At 36.9% G+C, this 22,001-nt stretch overlaps 1 protein-coding gene across 9 annotated transcripts in view; it reads right to left on the minus strand.

The window, feature by feature from the left end:
• Positions 1-3,643: 3,643 nt before the first annotated feature.
• The window catches only part of PPHLN1 (periphilin 1), a 134,584-nt gene continuing 116,226 nt past the window's right edge, over positions 3,644-22,001 (minus strand). For all 9 annotated transcript variants that reach the window (XM_019660429.1, XM_019660433.1, XM_019660431.1 and 6 more), the window contains one exon: positions 3,644-6,088. In XM_019660429.1, the coding sequence (XP_019515974.1) occupies positions 5,894-6,088 (195 nt within the window). In that variant the 3' untranslated portion in view covers positions 3,644-5,893. The remainder of the gene's footprint in view (positions 6,089-22,001) is intronic.

Consider the following 22,001-nt stretch of genomic DNA (forward strand, 5'->3'; position numbering starts at 1 on the left):
AGATTATCTCCCCAACAGTGCATAAGCTTTAAATTGGCTTTAGCTTCATTGAGTAGATTGGAGATTACAGAGTATGTGAAAAGTTAAGATATTTTCCTCTCATGTTATTTCTCCCGTTACCAGGAAAAAAAGTTAAGATTTTTTTGTTGGCAACAATCTTAGTTTGGAATCTCCCCAACATGTTGTAAGCAAAGCTGAAAGGTGTTAACAGCGTTTAATTAACCTTAGTTCCTAGAATAGGAGAGTTGAATTAACCAGGTTCATTCCACTTTAAATGGCAATTCTTAAACTCCACCAGGGGATCGGGTGCAGCACCCAAACAGCTGAGTTCTGAGCTGCACTGTGGCAGTGGGGGCTGTAACCACACATACTACTTGCCCCTTAACAACCATCCCTTATGAACCTCAAAGGTGTTTCCTAAAATGGCTCCAAAGCAGAAGTCATAGGAACCAGTAACGGTAGAGTGGCAACTAAGGATAAAGTGACCACCAAGCTTTTGCACTTCTTCCAAGAACACTGAATTCAGAGCTGCGAAGATCTGAGTATATCTCTGGCCCTGCCACTTCCAGCTATATATCCTTAGGCAGTTACAACTTTTCTTGCCCTTGAATGCAAAATGAGAATAAAGTTCTTATTATATGTAAAAATGTTTGTGAATCGAAAAACACTAGAATGTGGTTCTAACCTTGTTCAGATAGTGAAATAACTGGAAAACGTGTTTCTCAGAATCCTATAAAGTATTTAGTATACTAAATCTGAAATACATTGGAAGCTATATCCAATATGTTACACTACAGTCTACAGAAGTAGCAGGACACAAAGTTTTTAAAAATGGGAAATTCCTGCCAAAGCTGGGCTAGTCCCACACTCCTATACCCAGCTTACCAGCTTCAGGATGTATCCCCCTCACTCCACACTCCCACTCAGGACAGAGGCCAGCATGGAGGCTGTGACGGTCAGGCTGCCCCAGGGGATGAGGAGATGCTGCGAGCTCTCTCTCTCCTCTTGAACCCTGGCTGGATCATGTTGTTCCTATGTTGTAAAGAAAAGGTGATTCTCACTCAAGACTCGCCTCTCAACTCAGTAAGCCCTGCAGTGTGCAGTCGACCACCACCAGCCGTTGTGGTGGTGGAAGACCATGCCGGCACAAGCCCGAGGCACAGCTTCCCTTCAGTCCTGTTTAGGAAAGAGAAATCAAAAGCCTCAGCAGAGAGCAGATACCTCAACCTCATAAGCTACAGCTTTGAAGGACTATTACCTCCTCTCGCCACTCTCCCAGCCTGCAACCTCCCCACCCAACTCAAGCCGCATCCATTGGGGGCTGACACTCTTCTGGCTCCCACCTTCCCCACCAGGCAAGTGCAGGGTGTGGGTAGATAAGGGCATCTGGAATCTGGTGCCAGGGAGGAGCCCCGCTGGCTGGAGCTGGGCCCACCTGAAGGTGCTGCAGACATTTGGCCAGTGTGTCTTTCTCAGGAGTTTGGTCTCAAAGGATGGACTCTTCCCACTTGGAGGACACAGGGACAGTCATTGGGTCCTCTCCCTTTCTCCAGGCAGCTTGCCCAGCCTCACCCTCTCAGAGAATCCTCAGTGCCCTCAAGGACAATAGCAGGGTCGCAGCCAGAAAGCTCATGAGTGGGGTTGTCAGCAGGTGACCCCTGTGCCATAAGGAGCTTTCTTTTAACATGCAGTCCTGAAGGCCACATAGCCAGGACAACTCTGTCACCTCCTCCTCATCATCTTATAAGTATTCTAACCAGGAAAAACGTGATAGCACATAGGTAGACTAGGCAGTGGGTAAATAGGTCAGATGTCCTCTTGCAGCAAGTATCTGTATATGTTGTGGTTATTTTACATATATCCTACATATTCTCAAATGATTATGTTTCAATAAACCTCTACCTATTCATATACACACACAACAAAAAAGTTTCAAACCTTATACAATTTTAGTGATACTGGCTATCATTAGAATACCATTAAACTGTGGGAGCAGAGCTCAAAAAACGTGCTACAGAATCAAGCTGTCTCTGCTACTACACAAATGTACATGACGCTTAAATGGTATTTCTCAAGTGACATTTTAAATACAACTCAAACTCAGTGGACTGGCAAAACCTTTTGTATGATCAGTCCCCATAACTCCAAGGTCAATTATTACAATGGAAACGTGGGTCTGGTGCAGCCTGTCAAGGGCCAACTTCAGTGAAGTTAACACTCAAATATCATTTGTACTAATTTGAGCTGCTAACAAGAAACCAATAATGTGGCTTAAACAATAAAGACACTGATTCTTCTTCCACGTAATAGTTCAGTACTCCACATGGTCATGCAGGGATCCAGGCTTCTTCCATCTCATGCCTCTGCAATAAATCAAGGCTGGGTTGCTATTGTTACTACTTTTGGGAAGGGATAAAAGAGCATGAAGGAGGCAGATCCATTGTCCTAAGGGTCCCAGCCCAGAAGGAGTAGCACTCAAATTCCATAGAAGGCAGTCATGTGACTCAATTTTGACTCCATTAACAGGGAAAAAGGAGAGAATATATTCTGCTACTACCCAGTTACTAGTCCTCTTTTTCCTATATCACTGAATTGGGTGCTCTCGAGAGAACTGGCAGGAAGGAGATGGCAAATGTACCGTGCATAACCCACAAACCTTCGTGTGGCAAGCAGAGATGTGGCCATCTCTCACAGTGGCTCCAGGTAGCCAGCCTCAGCAGTAAAGCCACCTGGATGGCTGGCTGCCTGCAACACTGAATACTTCAGAGATGATGACCACTGTCTTCAAAGTTGTTGCCGAAGAACTGACAGAATCTTCCTCAGAGTTTAGGATCCCTTGCTGGAAACTCTGAAATGAAGCTGAAATCACCATGTAATATTTTGGCAGTGTAGCAGAGTCCTTTCTTAAGGGGATCTGGCCTCCCCTATCTTCAAGAGGTTCTGGGTCTATGAACTAACTGGCTCAGGGCTAGGAAGTGGCTGAGGGGCTGTGAGAAATCAACATTTTTGGCAAGAATAAATACAAAGAAAATATTTTCAAACCTCATTGTTACATAGGAGAGAAAGGATAAAGCTGCAAGCATTCAAAATTCTTCACATTCTGCTTTCAACCTCTCTTTCTACATCCGTCCCCTATCATCTCCAACTAGCTCTAGTCACAGAGGCCTACATCTTTCCCTCCGCCTGGACTTCTAACACTTCCCTTTCTCTGCCTGAATAAGTCCTATTCCTCTATGACTCGGGTCAAATTTCACTTCCTTTGTGAAGCCTTAACAAATTTGAGTACCTACAACATTCCAAACTGCTAGGAACTGAGGTCACAAAGATAATGTGGTTCCTGAGCCCTCCAGAGGTTACTATAAAGACATGGGGTTTTAATCCCACAATTCTCTGAAACTCAGACTCATAATTACACAATGATTGAGCACTATTGTGTGCTCAATTTATGTCATTTAATTGCTTTCTCAGATATCAAGGCTCCCTAAGTCACCAAAGTTAATAGTGTCTCAATTCTCAAACTTCATCCTTGCTGCTGAGTAGGTGAACTGAATAGTAAGGGGTAATCTTGCAGTAGAAAGGAATAAAAATCTACATTTTAGCAAAACACTTTAAGCCTGTTCAAGAGAAAAAAAAAGACAATCTAATTATTTAAACCTGTTTGCTTTATTTTGCACTTTTAAAGTTCACAAAAAACTTCACAATATCTGTTTTTCCCCTGTTGATCATCAAGGCTTTATAAGACAATGAAAATTTTATTACATCAATTGGGCATACTCAAAAACAACAGATAATTTACAAACAAATTTTGAAAATCAAGAACATTTTGCAAAATACACACTCTGGTACACACCTGAATTAATCTATCCTAAAATTAGACTTGGAAAAACAAAACAAAACCAAAAAACAGATGGATAGATTTAACACTGACAAGCCTACCAGAATAATGCTGATGGCAAGCTATAAACGGCTTTAAATGCTGAATGTAATTTGGGGGAAGAGGACAAGAAAAAATTATCTGTTGAACCTACATTTAAATGCATATGTGAGTTAAACTTCTATAGTTGAATGAATTTCAACAAAGTGAACAACTCCTTTGCCTCCATAGTAGTTTCTAAAGTTTTATTTTTAAACTTGTGACATCTTGACTAAAGAAAATGAAAACCAGAATTAGAACATTTAAGGAGAAGAAAAACATGGGGGCAGGGGAGAAACAAGATCAGAACTTTCTTAGTCTTTCTAAAATGGTTGTACAAAATCGTTGTTCACATTAGGGAAGAATACCAGAGATGGGGTTTAGTTTTAGCTTATGTATAACATCTAAACGGCAAAAATAAAAATTCAAGGTGGGCTTATATAGAAAGCTTAAATAAATAATTTTGCCTTCAATTTGGTTTTAAATTTGTGGAATGGCATAATGCATATTTTGATGCACCCATTATAGGATCGGCTAAAATTATTTATACTGTTATTTCCACTTTTAATAAAAATTTTATCTACTCTGGGGTAGCTGTTTAGATAGTATCAATAGAGGTCACTAAAAATAATGTTAGAATTCAAGTGAGAAGAGAGTGGAAATGGAAAGAGGATGGGAGGATAATGACACTGGGTAATAATAACAAACATGATTTTTAAGGTTTCCTAACTAATGCCACAAAATTACATATTTTGGCTAAATGCCACTGGGCAGCTGGAAGTGATCAGGAAATGAGTAGACTATCCTAATCGTCCCAGTTAGATTTTTAACTAACCCGTCATTTGGACGGTTTGCTCATGAAGGACTACTTACATAGATGGTTTGGTTAAGGGTAGTTGTGTTAGGCTTAGTGTCTGTTCTGCACTTTTGAAGGGCTAAGAACTCCTCAAAAGGGTAACAGAACTTGAATTTGTTAGAATACAAACAGAGATTAACAAAGGCATTATCTGTAAATGGTTTAGTCATGGATATGTTATCCATCACCTTCTTTCTTGAGATGGGGAATATAGGCCTATGGAAAAAATGGAACTCCACTAGTCATATTCTAAATTTTTCTCTATTGATTAGAAATTTTAAAATAGCCCTCATATCTCATCTCAAATTGACCCTTATTTTTAAGTGATATTATTTAAGACTCACGCATCAGTCAGAGTAGTCAGGAACTTCAGGATTATTTTAACAGAAGACATTAAGTTCACTTCCTTGGAAAACAGAAATTTATTGTAAGGTGTCTTTTAGACATCTAAGTGCTCTATGTTACCACAATGAGAATTATACTCAAAGCAAATATTCCCTAAGGATACCAAAGTATGCAGGTTATTTGGATCTTATACTTAAACATATTAAAAGTTACAAAACCTAAGATAAGCAAGCAACAAGTCAATAAAATCACAACTTAGTATTCTAACATTTTGACATGGTATCACTGACTATGAAATGCAAAAAGACTATAAACAACTTAGTATTCTAACATTTTGACAAGGTATCACTGACTATGAAATGCAAAGACTATAAACAACTTAGTATTCTAACATTTTGACACGGTATCACTATGAAATGCAAAAAGACTGGAATGATCTCTAAAAATTACACTAGTGTGACCATACAAATAAATGGTTGTGTATTATGGAATACTACAGAACATAAGTACAGAAGGCTGTTCTCTAGGGCTTGAAATATTAATTTACCCATCATTTTAGGGGGGTAAAAAGTGTGGATTAGGAGACTGTATATGTAGATAATGAAAATTCTAATTAAAATATCTTAGACTATTTTAGATGTTTATTTGATATTGGAAAGGTAGTCAACTACCATAAAGTATTTATCTTTATCACAAGAACTCCATATATTAAGGATTTACACAATCCAGGAAAAAAAATCTAGAAACATTTTTTTTTTTTTGCCTGAGCAAGTAATCTTCTAAAAAGGCTCTCCAAAATCTTGATTAGAGGTGTCATACTCTGCAATGAAATGCTTGAGTTCTTCAACGCACCGCTCCCCTATTTCATGTAAATTCTGTCTTAATGCAAACTGTATAGACTTTTCTAATGAAGGATCTTTTTCAATCAGCATTTTCACAACCATCCCGAAAGTTTCACAGTCTTGTCGGTAAACCTAGAAAGGTGAAATACATGTGGTTACCTCAAAGTGAAAATAATTAGCTAAAGATTGAGCTGATTCAGTTGGCAGAATTATGATGCTGAAGTCTAAACGGGAGACACAATAATACTGCTGAAACTCTGTTGGCCCTGAGTAGTGCCAAAGGTCATTTAAACTTTCATCTTTGATATTTGCTGACAACTTAAATGAGCAGAAAAGCACTGATATACCACATCACTAAATGTAGAAGCTGGGATGGCATTTTTCAGCACAAAGCAGTCTACAGAAAGGACACCCGACTAGACGAGAAGAACTAGGAACAAAGACTAGCTAGGTAAGGCACATTAACGGCTTCATTCATTTAGTTGTTTGGAAGAAAAAAGTCTCTGAACCTCTAACTTCAGATTATTTGTTTGAATCATGTCCAGATGACAAATTCAAAACTCTGTTTAGTATACAACAAACAACTATAAGAATGCCAAAAGTATCTATTTGAAAAAAACTTTTCAAGTTATAAATATTTAACCATAATTAAAGTCACCAAGGCAGAGTTAAGATCAAAACAATGCGTTATGCACACATGGTTGTGCATGTATGTGTGTATACACATGTGTATATAGAAATACACACATATACACATATGTATACTATATTTTCTACCTCAATGTTTATATTTTACTATTTTACTTTAATATGTAATTTTTATCAGTGTCAATAATAAGAAGTTTCCTGTCCAAAAATTGCTAAAGTTCCTCCACACTATTAAGGAAACTTAATTTGCAGTCACAAAATACAAAATACATTTTACATATCTGTGCTATTTTTCATACTTTGTAATTCATGTGTTAAGAGAAAAATTAGTTGTTTCCATGAATAGTAAGTGAAGTATAAATTATCTGATTTAAAAGAACTGTTAAATTAATTTTAATTTTTCTAAAGTTAACAAAAACAATTAACATGTCTATTTTCTAAAAAAAAATGTTCATGTTGAAAACTTTAAGGTGATTTGAGATGTTGTGGTAGCAACTAGAGTTTGCTCCTGTATTTTTTGTCTGTACTATTTTTTTGATTCCTTAAAAATATCTATTTAAAGAATACTTAATTTTGACTCTCTTAGTACTAGTTTGCTAAATTATACTAAATTCATGTCCTTGCTTTTGAAAATCATTCACAAGCTTCAAGGAAATTAAAAGGATAAATTCTTCAGATGACACGGAAGTTAAAATATATAAAGCCAGTAGCTGCCTTCTCCATCTCAGCACACATGCATGTGCACGTGCGCGCACACACACACAGTTTTTCTAAATAGTGAGGAAATTTATAGTAGTTATTAAGTTTAATTCAGGTATTCAAACCAACCATTTAGTCCAGATTATCCTAAGGTTTACATGACCCAGAATTGATAATACTACCTTAATAAACCAACATAGAAAACAGTATACCATTCACATGATATTATATATATCGATGTCAAAGCAACAGAGCACATTAACTGGCCTAACAAACACATAGTACCTAAGTCAGGTCAATGCAGACCCCAAGGGGGAAAGTCAGAACCATGATGTTTCACAGTCTTAGTGGAGGTAAATTCCTTACCAAACCAGTCAGCCCACATAATAACAGCATTCTAACACCAACCACAGGCCTCAGCAGACCACTTTGTGGGTGGCCTAAATTTTATAGGCTTCTTTATAACAGATGTACTAGATGAGGATAATGTTACACTGTGAATTAACCTGCAAATTCTTTAATGTAAATCTGCTGTTGTACCTAAACTGTAACTTTTCGTTTAGCATATTTAGAGAACATAAATGTGCTACATATTTTCATATCAAAAGTAAAACCATATTAAAATGTGTTCATAGATTTATTTAAATTGTAAACTATTAATCTGGAGACAAGATACTACAAGCATTTAAAGATTGTGTTTTATGTTTTAATTCTAAGTCCTTTTTGAATTATTCATTGAAATAGACAAATTTTGTACATTAGTTGACAAGTAAACCAGAATTGCTCAAAGCAATGTAATTCTCTGCTACAGGGTAAATTTTCTAAAAAGACTGCTTAAAATGTACTGGTTGGGCACTAGACAGGAAATAATTAGTTTTTTGTTAAAGGAAGAACCTCACCCTCCAACATTTTATAAATAAAATTCACAACTGTCAGAAACCTATTTCCGAAATCTGTTCCACAGTAAACTCAATCCCAAACAGGAAGGGTGTAGTTATCTGTAGGAGAGTTTGTTTGCTTATGGTCCCTTGCTGGAAATGCATTAATAATCTTCAGATTTGATATCTACAGGCCACACAGGAAGATTTTTTTGTTGTTGCTGTTCCCCTGATTGGACCTCATCAAAATGGGAAACAGGTTAAAGTTTGGGTGGGGTTCACATAAACTGCATTGAAACATAGCTTCAATTTGCCAGTATAATAAAAACACTATCCAAATGTGGTTTCACACAGTCCTTTGTTATAGTAGCCTGTGTTAATAGTTCAATCCTCACTTCTAGGAATAAAGGAATATGATAAAATAAACTGCCAAGGTTTTTTAATATGAATTATGCTGCCTGGTTACTGGAAGAAGAGTATCTGGCAAAACAAACTCAATGGCAAGTTTGTTCTATCTAAAATGCTTATAATGATATAAAACGCCTCTAAAATGCATATCATTTTAGTCCTTGCACCTTTGATCCCACAAAAATAGAAACCCAAAATTAAGGCAACATGGGTTAGAAGAATTTTCATTTCAGACTAACCATCATTAGCATAAGCATTGCAGTTCTGTAAGAGTAGTTTGAAGGAATGGTAGAGATTATAGAGATGTACTATCTAATATAGTAGTCACTAGCCACAGGAGGCTGCTTAACTTTATATATGCATAGCTTAATATGCAACTTATAATTTAATTTATAGTAATATTAGCAGGTAACTGGTTAACTGCAAAAGTAAGACATGCACAAAGTCTTAAAAGGCTGGGGAGTCAAATAACAATTATTTTCTCTATTGTTGATGCCTCATCATTCTGTATCATTCCAATTTCCTTGATCTGAACTTATTTGGCTCAAATGCTATATATCCTGTTTCAGGAGGGTCACATCCTAGTGGGAAAGGTAAACACAGTTAAAACAAAGCATAAAGGAAACATTAAGATGTAGAAGGTGGTAGGGAAGCTAGAAAGAGCAGAGGAATACTTCCATGAGCAGACTTACTGAGTTTAAATCCTGACTGTACTGCTGTGGTAGGCTGAATAATACCCTCTACCCCCACACCCAAGACATCCATATCCGAATCCCTGGAACCCATGAATGTTACCCTACATGGTATGCTATAAGGGTTTTGCAGATATGATTATGTTAAGGATTTTGAGATGGGGGGATTATCCTGCATTATCCAGGTGGGGGAAATGTAATCACAAGAGTCCTTAAAAAAGGAAAGCAGGAGGGTCAGAAAAAAAAAAGAGGAAATGTGACCACAGAAAGAGAGGTAGAATGATGAGCTTTAAAGATGGAGGAAGGAGCTACCAGCCAAGGAATGCAGTTACATCTAGAAAACAGAAAGGCAAGGAAAGGAGTCTCCCCTAGGACTTCCAGAGGAAGCGTAGCCCTGCAGACACCTTGGTTTGGGCCTCGTGAAACCCATTTCAAACTTTACACATTCTTCTCGAACTCACATGAAATATTCACTAGGACAGACAACATTCTAAGCCATAAACCACACCTTCACAAATTAAAAAAACCAGAAATCATACAAAACATGCTTTCAAACTACAATGAAATTAAATTAGAAACCAACAGATAGCTAGAAAGTCCCAAAATATATGGAGATTAAACAACACACTTCTAAATAACATGTAGATCAAAGAAGTCTCAAGAGAAATTTAAAAATATTTTGAACCAAATGAAAGTAACATCAAAATTTGTGACATGCTGAGAGAGAAATTTATAGTACTAAATGCATATATTACACAAAAATAAAGATATCAAGGTAATCTAAGCTAGGGAACTAGAAAAAGAAGAGCAAATTAAATGCAAAGTAAGCAAATGAAAAAAAATTAGACTAGAAATCAATGAAATTGAAAATAGGAAATTAGAAAAATAACAAACCCAAAAGCAAATATTGACCGACATAAAGGCAGAAATCAACAGTAACACAATCACAGTGGGGAACTTTTAACACTGCACTGACACCAATGGACAGATCTTTCAGACAGAAAATCAATAGGGAAACAACGTCCTTCAATGACACAGTAGACCAGATACATTTAATTGCTATTTTTAGAGCACTTCACCCAAAGTAGAAACTATACACTCTTTTCAAGTGCACATGGAACATTTTCCAAGATAGACCACAAGTTAAGCCACAAAACAAGTCTCAGTAAATTTAAGAAGACTGAAATCATATCAGGTGTTTTCTCTGACCACAGTGGTATGAAACTAGAATCAACTACAAGGAAAAAAACTGAAAAACACACAAACACATAGAAGCTAAATAACATGTTACTAAATAATGAATGTCTCAACAGTGAGATTAAGGAAGAAATCAAGATACCTTGAGACAAACAAAAATGAAAACACAGCAACCCAGTATTTATGGGACACAGTGAAAGCCGTCCTAAGAGGGAAATTCATAGCAATGCAGACCTACCTCAGGAAACAAGAAAAATCTCAAAAACTATCTAACTTTATACCTAAGGGAACTGAAAAAAAAAAACAAAAACCCCAGCAAACAAAGCCCAAAGTGAGTACATGGGAGAAAATAATAAAGATCAGAGGAGAAAGAAACAAGATGGAGACTAAACACACACACACACACACACACACACACACACACACACACACACATATCAATGAAACCAAGAACTGTTTTTTTGAAAAGATAAACAAAATCAGCAAACCTTTAACCTCATCAAGAAAAAGAGAGAGGACCCAAATAAATACAATCAGAAATGAAAGAGAAGATGTGACAATGGACACCACAAAAATAAAAAAACATTTTAAGAAAATACCATGAGCAACTATACACCAACAAATTGGACAATCTGGAAGAAATGGATAAATTCCTAAAAGCATACCATCTTCCAAGGCTAAATCAAGAAGAAATAGAGTATCTGAACAGACCGATTACTACCAATGAAATTGAATTAGTAATCAACAAGCTCCAAAGAAATACAAGTCCTGGACCAGATGGCCTCACAGATGAATTTTACCAAACACTCAAAAATGAATTAACATCTATTCTCCTCAAGCTATTCCAAAAAATCCAAAAGGAGGGAAGGCTCCCAAACTCATTTTACAAGGCCACCATTACCCTGAGTCCACAATCAGACAAAGATACTACAAAAAAAGAAAACTATAGGCTGATAATCCTAATGAACATAGATGCAAAAACCTTCAACAGAATATTAGCAAACCAAATTCAGTAATACATGAAAAAGATCATACACCATGTTCAGGTGGGATTCATTCCTGGTATGCAATGTTGGCTCAATATCTGCAAATCAATTAATGTGATACACCACATAAACAAAATGAAAAAAAAATCATACGGCCATACCAATAGATACAGGAAAAGCATTTGATAAAATCCAGCATTTGTTTATGATAAAAACCCTCTACAAAGTGGGAATACAGGGGACATATCTCAACATAATAAAGGCCATATGTGAGAAACCCATAGCTAATATCATACTTAATGCAGAAAAGCTTAAAGCAGCCGTCTTAAGATCAGCAACAAGACATGAATGTCCTCTCACCACTTTTATTCAACATAGTACTGGTCCTAGCCACAGCAATCACACAAGGAAAAGAAATAAAAGGCATCCAAATTGGAAAGGAGGAAGTACAATTGTCATTATTTTCAGGTGACATGATACTATATATAGAGAACCTCCAAGAGTCCACGAAAAAACTATAGAACTGATAAGTGAATTTCATAAAGTAGCAGGATACAAAATTAAAATTCAGAAATTGAGAGGCCGGCTGAGTGGCTCAGTTGGTTAAGAGCTCGCTCAAGAGTTTGAGCTCTGAGCAACAGCGGTTCGAGTCCAGCCCGAGCTGAGCAGCCGCTGAGCTGCCAACAGGTAGCAGGATGGCTCAGCTAAAAAAAAAAAAAAAAAAAAACCCAATAAAATTCAGAAATTGATTACATTTTTATATACCAATAACTAACTAGCAGAAAGAGAAATTAAGAAAACAATCCCATTTACAATTGCATAAAAAAAATACTTAGGAATAAATTTAACCAAGGAAGTAAAAGGCCTGTACTCAGAAAATTATAAGATGTTGAATAGAGAAATTAACGAAGATACAAATAAATGGAAACAAACAAATGGAAACCATGCTCATAGATAGGAAGACTTAATATAAAGTGTACATACTACCCAAAGCAATCTGTAGATTCAGTACAATCCCTATCAAAATACCAATGGCATTTTTCACAGAACTAGAATAATTCTAAAATTTATATGGAACCATGAAGGACCCTGAATAGCCACAGCAATCCTAAGAGAGAAGAACAAAGCTGGAGGTATCACGCTACCTGATATCAAATTATACTACAAGCCCATAATAATCAAAACAGCATGTATTGGCATAAAAACAGGCATACAGATCAATGGAACAGAACAGAGAGTCCAAAAATAAATTCATGCCTAGATGGTCATTTACTCTAGGAATTTACACTGGGGGAAAGACAGTCTATTTAATCAATGGTGCTGGGAAACTGGACAGATACATGCAAAAAAATGAAACTGGACCACCTTCTTATACCGTACACAAGAATAAACTCAAAATGGATTAAAGACTTAAATGTAAGACCTAAAGCCCTAAAACTCCTAGAAGAAAATATAGGAAGTCTCAGACATTACCCTTAGTAATATTTTTACTGATATATCTCCTTGAGCAAGGGAAACAAAAGGAAAAATAAACAAATGGGACTACAGGAAACAAAAGTTTTTTCACAGCACAGGAAACCATTAACAAAATGAAAAGCCATCCTACTGAATGTGAGAAGATACTTGCCAATGATACATCTGATAACAGCTTATTATCCAAAATTAAATTAAAAAGTCATATAACTCAACACCAAAAAGCCAAACAATCAAATTAAAACTAGGCAGAGGACCTGAACAGAACATTTCTCCAAAAAGGAGATACAGATGGTCAATAGACATATGAAAAGATGCTCAATGTAGCTAATCATCAGAGAAATGCAAATGAAAACCACAATGAGATACCACAATAAGATACCACCTCACTCCTGTCAGAATGACTATCATCAGTAAATCAACAAACAACAAGTGCTGGCAAGGATGTGGAGAAAAGGGAACCCTTGTTCACTGTTGGTGGGATTGCAATTGGTGCAGCCACCATGGAAAACAGTATGGAGGTTCCTCAAAAAATTAAAAATAGAACTACCTTATGATCCAGCATCGCTGCTAATGGGTATTTATCCAAAGACATCCAAAACACTAATTGGAAACAATATATGCACCCCTATGTTTACTGCAGCACTACTCACAATACCCAAGATATGGAAACAAGTGAAATGTCCATCAATAGATAACTGGATCAAGATATTGTGGTATACTTATACAATGGAGTATTACTCTACCATTAAAAAAAAATGATTACTGTAGCCTTGTAGTATAATTTGATGTCGGGTAGCATGATACCTCCCACTTTGTTCTTATTTCTCAAGATTGCTGTGGCTATTCGGGGTCTTTTATGGCTCCATATAAATTTTAAGATTATATATTCTATTTCTGAGAAAAGTGTTCTTGGTAGTTTGATAGGAATTGAATCTATATATTGCCTTAGGTAGTATGGACATTTTAACTATATTAATTCTTCCTATCCATGAACATGGTATTTATTTCCATTTATTTGTATCTTCTTTGATTTCTCTCTTCAATGCCTTATAATTTTCTGAGTACAGGTCTTTTACTACTGGATTAAGAAACTGTAGGGCCGGCTGAGAGGCGCGTTGGTTAAGAGCTGGCTTGGGACGCCAGAGGGCCCTGGTTTGGATCCCACATATGAGGGCCAGTGACACTGCCCTCTACAGCTAAGATGCTGAACAACAGCTCAACTTGGAGCTGGGCTGCCATGAGTCGCCGGCGATGGCGTAGGCTGCAGCCCCTGCTGCAGTGGGCTGCCATGGGCTACCATGTGTAGCCAGCAGCCGCAGTGAGCGGCCTTCCAGAAGCCGGTGGCTGATCTGCCTCACCCGGGAAGAGCGCAATAATGGTGCCAGCTTGGGCAGTGAAGCAACGTCCTCCACAACTAGACTGAAGAACAAAAGGACAGCAACTTGTCTGTTCCCCTTCCCCCAATTCCCCAGTGCTGTTCCCATCCCCCAATTCCCCAAAAACAATCTTAAAAAAACCCCAAAAACTGTGCTACATTTATACATTTATACAATGGAGTATTACTCCGCTATAAAGAAGAATGAAATCGTACCATTTGCAATGATATGGATGGACCTAGAGACTATTATGTTAAGTGAAATAAGTCAGTTGGTGAAAGACAAATACCATATAATTTCACTTATATGTGGAATCTAAAAAACTGAATGAATGAGCAAAGTAAACAGAAGTGGTCTCAGAGATATAGAGGAACAACTGATGGCTGCTAGTTGGGAGCGGGGTGGGGATGAAGGAGAAGGGGAAGGGATTAGATAGCATAAATAGTTAACTACAATATTGTCACAGGTATATGAAAGACAGTTCAAGGAATATAATTAATAATGTTGTAAATACTTTGTAGGGTGTCAGATGGTCACATGTCTTGCTAGGGAGACCGCATCATGAATGGGGTAGAGGCTTGATCACTGCACTGTACACCTGAAGCTGATGTTGTATAATATTGTATGTCAACTATAATTGAATATATATATATATATATATATATATATATATATATATATATATGGTCATGTGACGTGGAGTATAGTGTGGGAGTGGAGTCAAGGGAATTGTAATACATATGAATGATATTGGGGGGGGAAGTGGGGCGGCGGATTGGGGGAGGGGGTTGTCACCTCGAGGGGTAAAACGTATAACTATTGCATTGTGTTGTACAGCTGAAACTGATTTTAAAAAATGTGTATTTCACAATAAAAAAAAAAATGAAATCTCACCATTTGCAACAACATAGATGGACCTAGAGGGCATTATGCTAAGTGAAATAAGTCAGTCCAAGAAAGACAAATACCATATGATCTCATTTATACATGCAATCTAAAGAACAGAATAAATGAACAAACAAATCAGAAATAGACTCATAGGTGCAGATAACAAACTGATGGTTCCCAGATGGGAGGGGGGTTGTGAGGATGGGTGAGAAAGGTAAAGGGATTATGAAGTACAAATTGGTAGTCACAAAATAGTTACAGGAATATGAAATACAGTATCGGGAATCTAGTCAATAATGTAAAAACTATGTAGACTAGACGTATCGGGGGATTACTTCATAAATTATGTAAATGCCTAACCACTGTGCTATACATCTGAAACTAATATAAAACAATATTGAATGTCAACTATAATTAGAAAATATATAGTCATGGGATGTAAAGTACAGCAATGTTATTGTAATAGCTATGTACAATATCAGATGGGTAGTAGACTTGTTGGGGTTATCACTTTGTGAGATGTATAAATGTCTAATCATTATGTTGTTTTGTATACCTGAAACTAATAATTAAAAAAAGGAAAAGGGCCGGCTGAGTGGCACGTTGGTTAAGAGCTGGCTTGGGACGCCAGCTCTGAGCAGCAGGGCCCCGGTTTGGATCCCACATGGGGGCCAGTGATACTGCCCTCTACAGCTAAGATGCTGAACAACAGCTCGACCTGGAATTGGGCTGCCATGAGTCGCTGGCAACGGCGTAGGCTGCAGACCCTGCTGCAGTGGGCTGCCATAAGCTACCGTGTGTGGCTGGCAGCCAGCATGAGCTGCCAAGAGCCGCCGTGAGCGGCTGTCTAGAGGCCAGCGACCGATCTGCCTCACCCGGGAAGAGCACAATGATAATACCAACATGGGCCAGTGAAGCAACGTCCTCCACAACTAGGCTGAAGAACAAAACAACAGCAACTTGTCTGTTCCCCTTCCCCCGATTCCCCAGCACTGTTCCCCTCCCCCAGTTCCCCAATAAAATCTTTTTAAAAAAGGAATAAACTATCAAGACATTAAAAAAGATATGGAGGAACCTTAAATGCATACTGTTAAGTGAAAGAAGCCAATCTGAAAAGGCTATACAATGCATGATTCGAACTATCAACTTATGACGTTCTGGAAAATGCAAAACCATAGAGACAATAAAAAGATCAGTGGTTACTGAGGAAGAGGAAGGGATACTGAAGCACAGGGCATTTTTAGGGTGATGAAATTATTCTGTATGATACTGTGTGGTACGATACTGAATGATATATTTTGCATTTGTCAAAATCCACAGAAGTATGTGACACAAAGACTGATTTCTAGGGAGTTTAGTTAATAATAATGTATCAACATTGGCTCATTAATGACAGCATAATATCACAGCAATGCAAGATGTTAATGATAGAGGAAACCCTGTATGGAGAGCGGGGGTATATGGGAATTCTCTGCATTTTCTCGCAACTTTTCTGTACTTAAATATGCTCTAATAAATAGTCTATTAAAAAAAATCGCACAAAGAAAAAAAGGAGGGAAAAGTTACTTGCCCTCTGTGCCTCAGTTTCAGTACCTACAGACTGACTATGCTGCTATGAGGATTAAATGAGGTAACAAAGAACACTCAGAATAGAGTCCGCTGTACAGGAAGCATTTAATGTATGTTAGATATAGTGGTACTGATGATGGAAAGGGGAAGAACCTTTGCGACTTCATCTAGAGAAGGGTGTATTAGAAAATCGTGTTAGAACTGATTTTTTTTATGTTTAACATCTAATTTTCACAGCGAAAGCTATAAAGTTTTATCATTAGTGCTTTTATTTTGGTTTTAGTTTTACCTCAAGTTGTCCCTCATTTTCTGCTAATATTAATCATGTATTCATTAAAAAAATTGATATGATGGTCGCATTTGCCATGTCAAGAACTGATTCTTTAAATATGACAAGTTCACTCTAGGGAAACATGAAGTAGGAAAAGAAAAGGGCATTTTGGGCATTGAACTGACTTGGCACAGCTAAAGCACAGGGTGAGTTCACCCTCAAAGCAAATCATGAAGAGCTTTCTTTCAAGGAGTTTAGACCTCAACCTATAAATTAGCAATTAGCAAGTGGAAAAAGAGGTAGAAGGAGGAAAATGGATCCTTTTGATATATCAGGGAGAGAAAATGGTTAGGATTCAACGCTATGGGCTTCTGTGAGCAGGGACAATGAATGTGACATGATGTGTTAAAGATGAGATTAGAGGCTTTACAAGTAATTAAGAAGCAATATGAATATGATATTGGAATGATGGAGATAATGGAGTTGTGCTGTCTAATACAGCAGCCACTAGCTATATGTAACTATTTAAATTTTAATGTCAATTAACTAAAAATTCAATTCCTGAGTCCCACTAGCACTATTTCAAATACTAGTGGCTTCCAAATTGGACAGTGCAAATATAAAACATTTTCATGCAGTGTTGTTAAAGAGGATTAAGGAATGAAAAAAGGGTAGAGATGTAGTGATAAGTGTTGACCTGGTTTATTAAATTTTACACATACACACACACATGTAACTATTTTACCATTAACGTGGAAATAAAAGCTTACCACTTTTAAAGGAACATTGTGAAATATAATTAGTATCTTTGAAGTGTTCTACAATCTTTTGATGAAATGCATATAAAAATGTTAAGTTAAAATAAGTAACTCCAATGGAAACTTGATAAACAAGGAAACATTCATAATGTCTTGTGTTGATGAGGTCGGGGAAAAAGTGACAGCATTCTGATGTTCAATACTGGAGACAAATTTAAACCCTTTAATTTGGGTCTGTAGTAATGCAAAAGACATTAAAGCTATTATAATCTATGTTGCTCCTTGTGCTATATTAATAGAAAAAATATCATTGAAATGTCCTCCTCAAAGCTGCAACCCCATTGGCTCTTAAAGCACAGGCCCTAAAGAGAACACTGGTAAGTTTCTAAGCAATGCATTATGAGCACATAGATTAGATCTCAACTGTATGTACATTGAATATGTGGGTACAATTACTATAGTCACATAAAAAAGTAAATCCCAAGTTAACGATAAAGTGGATGAATGCTAAAAAAAAACCTTAGCAAGTAATGTTTATAGAATTCTCATCCATAAATGCAGCTCAATTTATAAATTTACAGGATTCAAAAATACTTAAATGATTTTTTTACCCTTCCCAGCTTACGAGTTCTTTCAATCATAATACACTAAATAGACAATAATAAATGAAATAATTTCAAAGAGTACAGAATCTTTCACTGACACCAAAAGCAGGCTCACAGAGATGAAATACAAGAACTCGACAAATCTCAAATTAATAATGAGTGAAAAAAGTTGCAAAGGAAATATGTAGAGGCACCATTTATGTCTGGTCTTTTAAAGCTTATTTAGTTTAGGGATACATACCTATAAAAATACAAAAACATACATAAGAATAACAGCTCTGAGAAGGGAGGGTGTCAGCAGGAATCTGAGAGGTGTTTTTTATCTATATCTGTAATATTTTACTTCTTTAAAAAGAGGGGAAAAGCCACAAATATTGATCTCTAGTTTATGGCATACATGCTAAAGGCGTGAAATGTAATGAGATTTGCAACATTCTTTGACATCCATCAAAAAATAAGATGAATTAATGGGTGAATTAGAAGAATGAATAGATATGTGACAAAGCAAATAAAACAAAATGCTAATTATAGAACCTAGGTGATGAATATATGGGTGTGCACTGTATAATTCCTAATGTTTGAAATTTTTCATAATAAAATGCTAAGGGGAGAGCTAAAGCAAAATAAGGCCCAATGGTGGGTATGTATATGGTTCTGATCATCTCAGCTTACAAATGAAGATGGCTCTCTGTTTTGCTTGGATCCTGGGTTGAGAATTACAAGTATTATTATAGATATTAATGAATCTGTAAATGCAGATATCGATTTGAATGAAAGACACCTGTGCCTGCCAGACAACTAGAACTCACATGCACAAGGTACTGAATTTGCATAGCAATATAGCACACCCTGCTCATGAAAATTAGATTTGAGTAAGAAGAGTAATACATTTAAGATAGCCATAAGACAAGGCAGAATATAGTAAACGCCATGAGACAAATACAAAGCATTAATAATTCCAAAGAACAGATAATGAGTAGAGTGGGAGGGGACTAAAAGCACTGAGAATGTTGGCTAATCTAGGCAACTTGGAAGCTTGCAAAAAAAAAAAGCATAATAGGGCCGGCCGAGTGGCGCGATGGTTAAGAACTGGCTTGGGAAGCCAGAGGGCCCCGGTTCGGATCCCACATATGAGGGCCAGTGACACTGCCCTCCACAGCTAAGATGCTGAACAACAGCTCAACCTGGAGCTGGGCTGCCCGTGAGTCGCCCGTGACGGCGTAGGCTGCAGTCCCTGTGGCAGTGGGTTGCCATGGGCTACCGTGTGTAGCCAGCAGCCAGCATGAGCGGCCAGCAGCCGCAGTGAGCGGCTGTCCAGAAGCCGGTGACTAATGTGCCTCACCCGGGAAGAGCACAATGATGGTGCCAACTTGGGCCAGTGAAGCAATGTCCTCCACAACTAGACTGAAGAACAAAACAACAGCAACTCGTCTGTTCCCCTTCCCCCAATTCCCCAATAAAAATCTTTAAAAAAAAAAAAAAGCATAATATGTTTAAAGAGGAATGAATCTTAGAATATAAGAAAGTTTTGAATAAGATGGCTAATGGATAGACCGGAATCAAAATGGAGCTAGATATAAACAGGTTGGACTTTAAATAACTTATAGTTATTTAAATAACTTATAGTTATTTAAACCATATAAAGTTATGGTTTAACTCCTCCTTGGACTTAAAATAACTTACGTTACACTATAGACTTTTTTTTCTTATTCATCAGACAATAAACCAGTGAAGATTGCTGATTAAAGGAAAACTAATGTATTCATTACTCAATATCCCCTCCCCTTCAAATGTGATTCAATAGGCCAGGAAAAGTAATTTTGTGTTTCAAGTCAGTTACTGGTTTGAGAAAAGAACTTCTAAGATTCACAACACATAAAAAGGTGAAATCTAAAGAAAAATATTTATAATAAAGACAAAAGGAAATTAAATCCATTATAAAATAGGTTAAAAAATTCTAGTTGCTGAGAAAATGGCTAACAAATATTTTGTAAAATCACAAAAATTTTCATGCGTTTTTTAATATTTTCATGTCTGAGAACAATAAAAATTCTTTCATAACGGCAGGGAGGGAAAGGCTCAATTTAGACTTAATTTAGGCTTAATTTTCCCAAGTTAATGTCTAAAACATTCATCATCATGAAACAGAGCATAGGTTAAAATGGCAAGTCAGCTCCTAAAAAGGTATTTGTCACTTAGAATGCATTTCCTTTGATTAAAAAGAAAAATCGAGTTAAAAAGGTAAACATTTTAATGTATATATTGAACTGACTTTCTTACATATAGCTATTTATTATAAAAAATTATATTGGGTGAGAAATTAAATGAAGCTAAGGAATATACAAGTAAAAGACACTAACATACAGTTTGAGTTATCCAAAAAAAATTTATTTTAATTAAGATTACTTCCAAATAAATCTTTTTAGAAATTAATACATTTTAAATTACTCACGAGATAAGTCTAGTCCTCAAATGATTTAACAGTAATAATAAGAAAACTACAAAGTCCTGACTGTACAAAAAGTCACATTTTAGATTTGACTAAGGCTAACAGAAAGTAAATAACTGGAACAGCCTTTTCCTTAAGTGAAAATCTTACACTGGTTTGAGGTCTAAGAGGAGCAACCTCCATTTACCCAGTTACCCTCTGATAGGAGAGATTTGTAAACAGGACTAAGCCAGAAGCAGCTTCAAGACCCACCCCCTCCTCCTCCTCCTCCAGGCTCATCTCTCAAAAAGGAGGTTAGAGAGAACACAACGTTCAGGTTGCTTAAACCTTATGAAGATATGGAAGAATGGCTCAGAATCTAGAAGTATTAAGTTACTGGGCCCAATCAGTGAGTCCTCAGGGAGGCTCACTACACAGGAGGAAATCCATGAGCATGGGAAGGGATCCTAGGAAAGGGTCTCTATGGCTATATGTAGTTCTGTGGCACAATTCTGAAGGGTTTTTGTTTGTTTAAACTTAATAGCATTTAGAAGTTATTGGCACATAAGAAACATTAAGTCTCTAACATTTTCATAAAAGCTTTCATATTATTTTAGGTACCAGGAATCCTCATTAAGTACTATCATTGTATAAAAATAATAAAGCAGGGAGATTAAAGGGAGTTAAGCTTTAAGAAGTATTATTAACATTCACAGCCTCAGTTTCTAACTTACCCCTTATCATACTGCTGCTATAACCCATGAGAATTATGTAAATCCAAAATAGAAAGCCATAAGTGAAACTAAATCCTTGACAAAGATAAATTAATCTGCTTGGTTTTAAAAAGTGGTGTAAAGAAAGTGGCTTGGAGGAGCCTGGAATGCGGGTCATCTCATCATGATTCCTGTCATGAGACAATGAGGCATTATTTGTACATGTGTGCTTCCTGTCTAACACTTTAAGTCATATCCCCAGTGAAAGCTGAAACTTGGATTACTTTTCCATATAGCTTCAAGGATGCCACTAAGATAAATTTATGAAAAATAAATAGGTCAGGCCAGCCAAGTGGCTCAATTGGTTAAGAGTTAGCTTAAGGGCCGGCTGAGTGGCGCATTGGTTAAGAGCTGGCTTGGGACACCAGAGGACCCTGGTTCGGATCCCACATA

This window comes from Hipposideros armiger, unplaced genomic scaffold (assembly GCF_001890085.2).
Source record: "Hipposideros armiger isolate ML-2016 unplaced genomic scaffold, ASM189008v1 scaffold_318, whole genome shotgun sequence".
NCBI lineage: Eukaryota > Metazoa > Chordata > Mammalia > Chiroptera > Hipposideridae > Hipposideros > Hipposideros armiger.